General features: G+C 41.1%; 1 protein-coding gene across 1 annotated transcript in view; it reads right to left on the bottom strand.

Annotated features, from left to right (window-relative positions):
• CTSO (cathepsin O) overlaps positions 1 to 8,398 on the bottom strand; it is a 24,131-nt gene extending 15,733 nt beyond the window's left edge. Inside the window, exon 1 of the mRNA XM_006727275.3 lies at positions 8,121 to 8,398. Within this exon, the coding sequence (XP_006727338.1) occupies positions 8,121 to 8,255 (135 nt within the window). The 5' untranslated portion in view covers positions 8,256 to 8,398. The remainder of the gene's footprint in view (positions 1 to 8,120) is intronic.
• Between the last annotated feature and the right edge of the window lie 1,803 nt (positions 8,399 to 10,201).

Here is a 10,201-nt window from a genome sequence, read left to right as displayed (position 1 = left end):
TTAGATTAAAAAATTATGGATTTGGAAAGCGTGTCTGTATCTTTGTATTTCCCAGCACTATGTAACAAAACATGAAAAAAGAAATCAGTAAATAATAAACAAACATGATTCTATTCGAGCTTTATAAATCTCTCCATCTCAGGTAAAAAGGCTTTGTGAGAGCTGTGCAGTCCTGGAAATGTTCCAGGAAGATAGATTGGCTTGTCTATCCGGAGGGAAAATATGACCATTATTTACAGATTCCTCAGCTCTGAATTTTGTGATAATTTATCTTAAGCTTGTCTTTTGTGACAACATGCCTCAATTTCCTAATGCTAACCAACTGTGTAGGATAAATAAAGTTTCAGGGGACTACCATTTGGTAAGTTTCCAAGTCTAGCTCTTATATATTTGTTTACGCATTTACGTGTTTATTGTGTGCCTATCTCATAAACCTCTAAGTAAAATGAGGGCAAGATCTGCCTGTCTTGTTCATCACTGTATTCCCCACACTGACCACATGCCTGCCACATAATGGATGCTTAATTAACGTTTCTTGTTGAGTAAATACACAAATGACATTTTACATACCTCGTGCCTGTTTATTTTTAAGCAAATTATTACTGGAACTTATCATAATCTTACTATTTCCTTATTGACTATGCCTGTTTATTAATGAAATAATAAAGTTGTTAAGTAAATTTTAGGTACTTAAAAATAATCTTGATAAAGCACAGTTCTGAATATAATTTAGAAAGGAGATGTATAAATATAAAAATAGAACAGAAATACAAAACAAGTATCTATATTCCATGTGACAAACATGAACCAGAGACTGCTAGCTGCTAAGGAATTTAAAATTCATTCATTCTATAAGTATTGGTTGAACATCTTTGTGGGCTAGAGTAACCAGGGAAGGCATCGAGAATGTAGGGCACTAAGAATGCATAGGAAAGCATGTGTTAGCCATGAGAATGGGAGCTTGTTTGCTGCATGCTGAATTAAGACAACTACACAAGAGAGGCCACAGTTCCCACAGGCCGCATCTAGCCAATGACTGAGCCCTGATGCTGACCTGTTTTAGGGAAACATGGGACTCCCCTGAAAGCTGGCTGATGATTAATGAGTCCCTGATGGTTTCTCTGACCCTTCCTTTGGCTGCACGGCAGCCTACAGCACTTCCTCCAATTTTTCTTCCCTCTCTCCTTCACTCAGGATCAGAGCTGCAGTGCAATCAGATAGCTCTCCCTGACCCTCTCCCCATTTCTCTCAGTCATTGGTCTTGTGATAAAGAAATGAAAAAAAGATAAAACACAAATTATCAATATCAAGAATGAGAAAAGGGCCATCACTACGATGCTTCGGTCATTAGAAGAATAATATTTTGAAACCCGTAAGCCAGTAAGTTTTATGAATGTACGTATGAAATGGACAAACTCTTTGGACATCACCAATTGCAAAAGCTGAATGTAAGAGAAATGGAAAACTCTAAGCCCAGATATCTTGTTTGGTGAATTCTACACAATTAAAAAAGAAATAATACCAATCTTATACACATTCTTTGAGAAAATAAAAGAGAAGGGAACACTTTGCAACTTATTTTATTTATTTGTTTATTTATTTATTTATTTAATTTATTTGAGATACAGTGAGTGAGGGAGAGAGAGCATGAGCGGGGAGAGGCAGAGGGAGAGGGAGAAGCAGGCTCCTCGCTGAGCGGGTAGCCTGACGCGGGGCTCGATCCCAGAACCCTGGGATCATGACCTGAGCAGAAGGCAGACGCTTAATAGCCTGAGCCACCCAGGCACCCCTGCAACTTATTTTATAAGGCCAGTATTACCCTGATTACAAAGCAGACAAAGACATCTCAAGAAAATAGAACAACGCACCAATAGCCCTCATGGCTATAGATGCAAAATCCTTTAGAAAATATTAGCAAATTAAATCCAACAATATTTAAAAAGGACAATGCCTCATGACCAAGTGAGGTTCATTAAAAAATACAACTCTGGTTTAGCATTTGAAAAGCACTCAGCATAATATACCATATTAATGGAATTTTTTTAAAAGGAAGGAAAATCATACATTTTCAGTTGATCCAGAAAATGCCCTTGACATAATTCAAAATCTTTTCGTGATAAAAGTCCTCAGCAAACAGTGCATGAGAGCAGATTTCTTGGACGTGATTGAGGGTATCTACGAAACACCTATATCAACCAGAGGCCAACTTCTAAGGGAATCCCATTTCTGAATTTTGTATGTCATTCCAGTGCAAGGATTCTTGTCATTTCATGGCTGTCCGCAGCCCACGCTAAGGCTATTTGATATTTACAACGTGCCTTCTTGCCAAAAGCAAAGACCTCTAAACCTCTAAACCCCAAAGTGCTCATCCCCCCTTTTTGATTTTGTAAGACCACTAAAAATATTAAAAGTACTTACCATGAGAATTCTGAACAAAGCATAATTCTCTTAAACACTTACATACACACACAGATTTCTCTAATCTCTTCTCAGTTTTGCAACAAATGTCTTAACCACACTGCCATGCAATCTTTGGCTATATACTCAACCTCTTTGGTCTTTATTTTCTTCATTGACAAGTTGGGTAATTCTGACCCAGCAGAGTGTAAGGATTAAATAAGAGAATGTTCGGAAAACACAAATCACAGCGTCTAACAGAAAAATGTTAAATTAAATACTCCCATGCTGTATCCTTTTTTTCCCTTTAAACACAGAACATTTGGATATAGAAAATGTCACTCAAAGATCATGCTTTCAGGTTTTCTTGGATTAATGTGGAGCTAATCTTTCCCCCGGAATTAGAAATGACCAATTATTGAAAGAAACAGACAGCTTTCATAGTAAGATAATATTATCAGTATACCCAAGAGTATTTGTTCTCCTATTTGCTCTAACAGTAGGACACATATCAAGTCCACCTAACAGAGTTTCAAATCACTTAAATTTTATTTTTTAATTTTTTTGATTTTTACTTATTTTTTGACAGAGAGAGAGAGAGACAGCGAGAGAGGGAACACAAGCAGGGGGAGTGGGAGAGGGAGAAGCAGGCTTCCCTGCCGAGCAAGGAACCCGATGCGGGACTCGATCCCAGGACCCCGGGATCATGACCTGAGCCGAAGGCAGACGCTAAACGGCTGAGCCACCCAGGCGCCCCTCAAATCACTTAAATTTTAAAAAGCCCTACATTTCATTTCTGGAATTGATTACTCTTTCAAGTGACTTTTCTGGTCTACTTCGATTCCTTCTGTGAGAGCAGATTTCACAGAAGCATCACAAACTGTGAGTCTATTGAGCTTCCGTGCCTCATGTTAACAACCTCTGTCATAGAATCAGTCCCAGGTAAAGGACCAATCACCACATCTTCTTTTTTTTGTTGTTTTTAAAGATTTTGTTTATTTATTTGAGAGAGAGAATGAAAGAGAGAGAACACGAGAGGGGGGAGGGTCAACCCCCCCCCCCCCCGCCGCGCCATGCCGGGAGCCCGATGCGGGACTGGATCCCGGGACTCCAGGATCATGACCTGAGCCGAAGGCAGTCGCCTAACCAGCTGAGCCACCCAGGCACCCTACCACATATTCTTAACATAACGCAATGGAGTAGCTCATAAGGGTATAATAGTACAGTAGACTATACGTACGGTAGCGTCAACGGGCCTAAAGCCATATAAAATATTCAAATGAAAGACCTGAGCCTTAAGGTCACTTATGAAAGAAGAGAGTAAAGTTCTGAGGAGTATACAGGACCTACTGTTAGTAGTTTTGAAAGGTGCAGAAGTGTGAAAAACAGACGGGTCATAGGATGGTGATCTATTTTGTGCTTACTGTGTGGTGGGTGCTCCCTTATAATGAATCCATGCTTTGGTGGGATGAGCTGTACACTGCAATTACTACAGAAGCAAAAGGTGCTTTGTAAGACCGCCTTTTGTTTAGCACGCCAAACTCATTCTCACTGCTGTTATTTAGACTTTTCCCATAACAGCCCTCACTTGTAGATTCTGAGGTTTCATGTAGGACAAATCACACATTCTACATATGGATTTAAAATGTTCTCCTTGCTGGTGCTTTCGTTTCTGGAAGGTGCAGTAAGTCCAGGGATGAGCCAAAAGGTTAAATGTTTGTATGCAGTGCTGGAGCATTGCAGAGAATTTCTCTCAAGACTCGGGAGTTGTAAATCTTACATCAGTGAATCTCAGCCGAGGCAATCTCCTCCTTCCTCCTCTTCTCTCCCAAGGATTTTTGGCATGTCTGGAGACATTTTTGATAGTCACTACTGGCACCTAGTGGGTAAAGGCCAAGGACACTGCTAATCACACCGCAAGGCCCAGGACAACTCCCCACAACAAATAATTATCCGTTCCAAAATGTCAACAGTGCAGCTGTTGAGAAGGCCTCTACTAGAATAATAAAAACATATACTTTTATAAATTACTGCTTTACAAAAGTTACCTACACAAAGGATTTTTTATATGTTGTGCTGACATCTGTGTAAAAATAATATGCATGCATATTTATCATGCAAAGTAAAATAAAAAGAAATATGTAGTCATTTATATTTGTGTTTGTGCATGACATAAAGACTGAATTAAAAAGATACTCTTTTGAGAATTGGTTGGAGCAATTATTTTTCTAGCGTATTAGTCTTTACATTTTTCTGTTTGTTCACTGAAAAATGGATTATAGTACAATGTTTAAATATACAATATCCCTTTAATAGGTTATAATTTCCTAGAAATTGGTACATGTCTTATTCCCCACTGAATCAGAAAACCCAGACCAGCTCCTTACACGCAGTAAATATAAAAATATTGGATAGATGGATGGACAGATGGACAAATGAATGAATAAATTCTGATCCAAGATTTCAAGTTTCTGATATATTTTCATTTTGGCAATGCATGCATGAAGCTAGAACCATTGAAAATGGTCACTTGAACAACAGTATCTTACATCAAATTCACCTGTCTATGTTAGGTAGAAAATGTGGTTTAAAGCATTCTTGCATAGAGTTCATTTGCAGAAGACAATCCAGATTTCAAGGGGCTGATTATGGCAAATATCTGTGACTTATTAGTTAGGATCATTCATTGTAAAATCTTCTATTTATACATAAACTACTATCTTCTATTTATACACAAACAGCACACTTAACAATTATATATAATTTTATCTTAACAATGTAGCATATATCATTTTATGGCAAGAATTTTTAAGGTGAAGATTCTGAAATTTTATGCACAAATCACATTTGTATTGGCATATAAACATTATTCAGAAGTGAGTACATACGAGTATTAGTTCCACTATTGGGTCTGTGACTTCTCGAAGGCATAAGAATATGAACTATCCTGTGGTGAAATAATGAGCATCAGTAAATACCAGTGCATTTAATATTTAAGAAATATTCCTAGGAACTTATGAAAATACATAAGGCAGGGATGACAAGACTCTTTCACCATTCTCTGAACCGACCACTGTGAAAGACATTACTAATCAATTAGACACTTTCTCCAACTATCTCCAACCGCAATCCCCTGAATACTTTCCAGTGCCATATTTCAGGCAGCAACTATTAGTCAATCAGTTTGCAAACACACGAGACCTATTTGCTATCCCTAAATAAGAAACAAAGATCCAAAGACTACAGCTCTTGGTCCTCAGGATTTCTTTACTTTTTACGCCATCTATAGATTCGGGCCCAATACAGAGTGTTTTATGATTCTATTTTATTTTTCAAGCTTTATGTTTTTTTGTTTAAAAGATTTATTTATTCATTTGAGAGAGAGAGAGAGAGAGAGTGGGGTAGGGGCAGAGGGAGAGGGAAAGAATCTCCAGCAGACTCCCCACTGAGCGCAGACTCCCCATGAGAGGCTGGATCCCACAATCCTGAGATCATGATCTGAGCTGAAACCAAGAGTCGGAAGCTCAACCAACTGAGCCACCCATGAGTGCCCCTGTTTTTTTAAAAACTTTAACTTCACGGTGAAGCAAGTACATTTCCTAAATTCTGCACATAATTTACATAATGGGTAAACAGTGGGGCATTTCAGCCAATTCTTAACTTGACATCATCTTATAGAAGTAAAGCATTGTAGAGTTATACTGAGTTTTAGTTATCACATACTTTAATCCATCCTGCTAGGCCAGAAGAATTCTTCCAAATGCTCACGGGTACCAAGGAAGCAAGGCCTTTTCTATCTTTGCCTGTGTCCAGCCCTCTACTCCAGGTCCAGACATCTAGATTCTAACACCAAGAGGTGCTCCCACTTTCCAGCAATGTGTTTTGAAGTCTAAACCTTTCATTTCTGGGCATCCACTTCATGAAGTAAACTCCCACTAGAAGCAATTGCTTTGAAAACTTTTCCAGGCTTTTTTGACTGAAGGTTTTAAATGTACTAAAAATCTTCATAACTGTCCTCCTCCACTTAAACTTTCCATCTCTTGTCATGGATCCTTTTATTTTTCCTGAGAAGAGCTGCATTTTGTAGACATTCGTCTCCTGGGTACAGTCTCTTCACAGGACCAATACGAGTAACTATATAAGTAAAAATATATACTTATAAATCATATAAATTATATGTTAAAAATACATTTATTACTAGAGCCTCCTTGTGCCTCCAATCCTCCAACATGATTTTCTTGAGGACAGCAGTGAGTTTATTTATTCAGCCAATGAATATATTATCAGTATAGATGAGATTGACTTTTCTCTCTAAAGGGTTTGGGTCACCACCATTGGCAACCAAGCTCAGGACAGGCGTAGAATACAGGACAGAAAGTTTGGTCTCAAGCAATTGCGCCAGTGCTTCTGGTTTTAAAAGCGATAATGTAACTCAAGAGCAATAAAACAGAGATAAAAGTACACATCTTGGTGTGGGCAAAAAACAAGAGTGGGCAGAATCAGGCAAGGCTGGGATTTCCTAAACATTGGAATTTTCTGGGGCAGAGAGGAGGAGCAGAAAAGAACACAGCTATAGAATTCCAGGAGAAATCCCAAGACTATACCAGCAAAAAACTAAATATAATTCCAACAAGCAGTATTACTAAATTCTTACTTACTTTTTATTTAGAATGAATCAGTTTTCTTTTATAATAAAATGATATCTTTCATGATTAAAAAAATTGTTAAATGGTATCAGATATATAGAACAGTGTGAGGCAGACTCTAAATCGGTATCTCTATGTTACAAGAAAAAGCCTATTCATACTCAGCTAACTAGGTCCATTCCAGAGGTTTACCGCTGGGGTAAAATCTAAGCTTTCTTTCTTTTTCTTCCTTCCTTCCTCCCTCCCTCCCTTCCTTCCTTTCTTTCTTTCTTTCACAGAGAGAGACACAGCGAGAGAGGGAACACAAGCAGGGGAAGTAGGAGAGGGAGAAGCAGGCTTCCCGCTGAGCAGGGCGCCCGATGCGGGGCTCGATCCCAGGACGCTGGGATCATGACCTGAGCCGAAGGCAGAGGCTTAACAACTAAACATTATTATGCAGACTTTTGAAAATAATGTGAAAAGGAAATGAAATGCTTCCCTTTTTTCCAAAATCCATCTCCACCAAGTCAAGAAAAATTTGCAGGTTCCCGCACTAGTTGAAGGAGGCCCAGTTCAGGAAAATCCCAAATGGGCAGGGCTCTGAGCTCTCTAAAAGCAAGCTCTTTGTTTAGAACATTCTGATCACAGGGGGTCACCAGCGCCCCCCTGCGGAAGAAAAAAATCCGACAGGCTTCTTCCGCCTTTCTCAGGTTCCCCTAACTTTGAAAAGGAACCGCTTTGGAAGGCCGTGAGAATCGTCCAGGGCGCTGCTAAAAGGGGTGCTTCTAACAATCGAGAATACTTTGAACATATCCATTGATTACTCTGGGCTCATTCTATAGATCCACGGCGACAAATCTTCCCTGGAACATCCCATCTCTTGGTTAGCCCAGACAAGGGAGAGCGGCCACGTGGGGAACGGAGGGAGAAGTTGGCTTGCGAACTTCTCCGAAAGCCCAAAGCCGTCACCGAACCGCGGGCTCGGTGACCACCAGGAGGGGCGGCTCTCAGTGACCCCCCCCCCCCCGCCGCCCCAGCCCAGACCCGGGACGGGAAGGGAGATCAGGAAACAGACACAGGGCGGCGCGCGCTCGGTACCCGGAAGGCGGATGCCTGTCGCTCGCGGCTCCGCGGCTCTGTCGCCATGAAGGTGGCGCGGGGGTCCGCGGAGCGGCCGCCGCCGCCGAAACAGCAGCAAAGCAGCCAGAGCGGCCGCAGCGCCCGCAGCTCCATCTCCGCGGCCCGCGGCCCCCGGTCGCCAGCTTCCGCCGGGTTTCTCTTTCGCTTCCTCGGCTCCTCCCCATCCCGGGTTTGCGGGGTGGGAGCAGCTGAGCTGGGTGCACGGTGCTGAGGACTCGGCCGCTCCTTTAGTCCCCAACGCTCTGTACCTGGGAATCCGATTAGCTGGGAACGGTGGCGGTTTCGCTGGTGTTTTGTGGCAGCTTTAGGCACATGACCCTGTGCTTTCTGGTTTCATCTCCCAGCTGTTAGAGGAAAGCCTGAGAGTCATTCCTTATGCAACACGCGAGAATGCAGACTATTGTGTCACCTGCGCTTCGAGAATGAAGTCCTTTATTTATCTTCCTTTTATCTCAAACTGAAAGGTTCAGGCAGTATTTGAATATTACTTGGCCTTATTTCTGTTGTTCCTGCTGCGATCGATGGCCTCTAACATTTAGGACCTAATTCTAAAATGTTAGCGAATTTACACAAAGGCATTCATTCGTTTAGCAGATGTTTATAAAAACGTAACAGGAATTTACAGTTGTGAAAATAATGCACAATGTCTTTATTTGTTATGGCCATTTCAAAAACTCAAACCTGTTTTTCCATTTGCAAAGAAGGGTAGAAGTAGCACGTCCTTCTGAAGTATGTAGTGAAATTTATTTTTTTTAAAGATTTTATTTATTTATATGACAGAGAGAGACACAGCGAGAGAGGGAACACAAGCAGGGGGAGTGGGAGAGGGAGAAGCAGGCCTCCCGCGGAGCAGGGAGCCCGATGCGGGGCTTGATCCCAGGACTCTGGGATCATGACCTGAGCCAAAAGCACACGCTTAACGACTGAGCCACCCAGGCGCCCCTATAGTGAAATTTAAATATAATAATCCACCTAAAACACTTTGCAAGATGGCTGGCATATTTTAAGTGTTCAGTTTTAGCTATTATATGTTTAAGGTAGCTTCCCCCCCCTTCATTTTATTATTGTAATTGCTTTCCACCTTCTCAGCTTAGTTCATAATAACTCATTCTTCATACTTTCTTCTTGCTTTTATTTTTTTCAAACCACATCACTTCATATTAACCCAATCCTAGAGAATGGACCGCAGAAGGAACAAAAGTAATGTTCAAATCAGTTAGCATCCCAATCTGGCAACATCTCAGATTAGGGATTTTCCTGTGGAAGGATCCCCTTGAAGGAAAAAAAATCTCTTTCAGATGTCCATTATTGCAGGTGTCCTGGATTACTCTTGGAACAGCACAGATCTGTCTCTCAAATTTGGAGTGCACAGGAAATGTAAATTCTGGTCCAGCAGGTCTGGAGTGGGTCCTAATTCTGCTTTTCTTACAAGCTCCCCAGGCTGCTGCTGGCCCAGGCCACGCTTCGAGTAGCAAGCTCTAGAGCACAACTACTGTTTGTCCAGTTCTCAAGGTCGGCGGGGTGGGGGAGAGGGCTGGGGTATGCAGCTCAGAAATTTCTGTATGCTTCGCTTGTCATTCCACCTCTGTTTATGTCCTTGGCAGCAAGTGGTAGCTGAGTAACACTGTCTTCTTTGGGCCTCAGAACCAGCTATGTAATTTGTAGCACCCGCTGTAAAATGAAAATGATGGGTCCTTATTCATAAATTACTAAGAATTCCAAGACAGCAACAGCAGAGCATTAAACCAAGTAATGGGCCCTTCTAAGTACAAGGTCCTGTGTGACTGTACAGGCCACGCATCCATAAAGGCAGGGCTAATGGGCCTTTATATGAGCATCTTGTCCAAGCAAGGCTTCCAGAAGTCTTCAAAATTGATGTCATAGCCCTTTTAGACTTTTTAGAACCACCATCTGATTTATGTCTTTAGTTTTGTCTAGGTAGAGTGAGTAATACTATTCTTTGATGCAAACTTGGTAATAAAAATGATGTACATCTGTTTTGAGTATTGAAAGGAGAGGCATGAAAGTCTTTTTGTGTG

The sequence above is a fragment of the Leptonychotes weddellii genome, chromosome 2, assembly GCF_054177405.1.
Source record: "Leptonychotes weddellii isolate Sample4059 chromosome 2, ASM5417740v2, whole genome shotgun sequence".
NCBI classification, from domain to species: Eukaryota; Metazoa; Chordata; class Mammalia; order Carnivora; family Phocidae; genus Leptonychotes; species Leptonychotes weddellii.
Note: the sequence above shows the minus strand (reverse complement) of the source record. Positions and strands in the feature narration are given on the sequence as shown.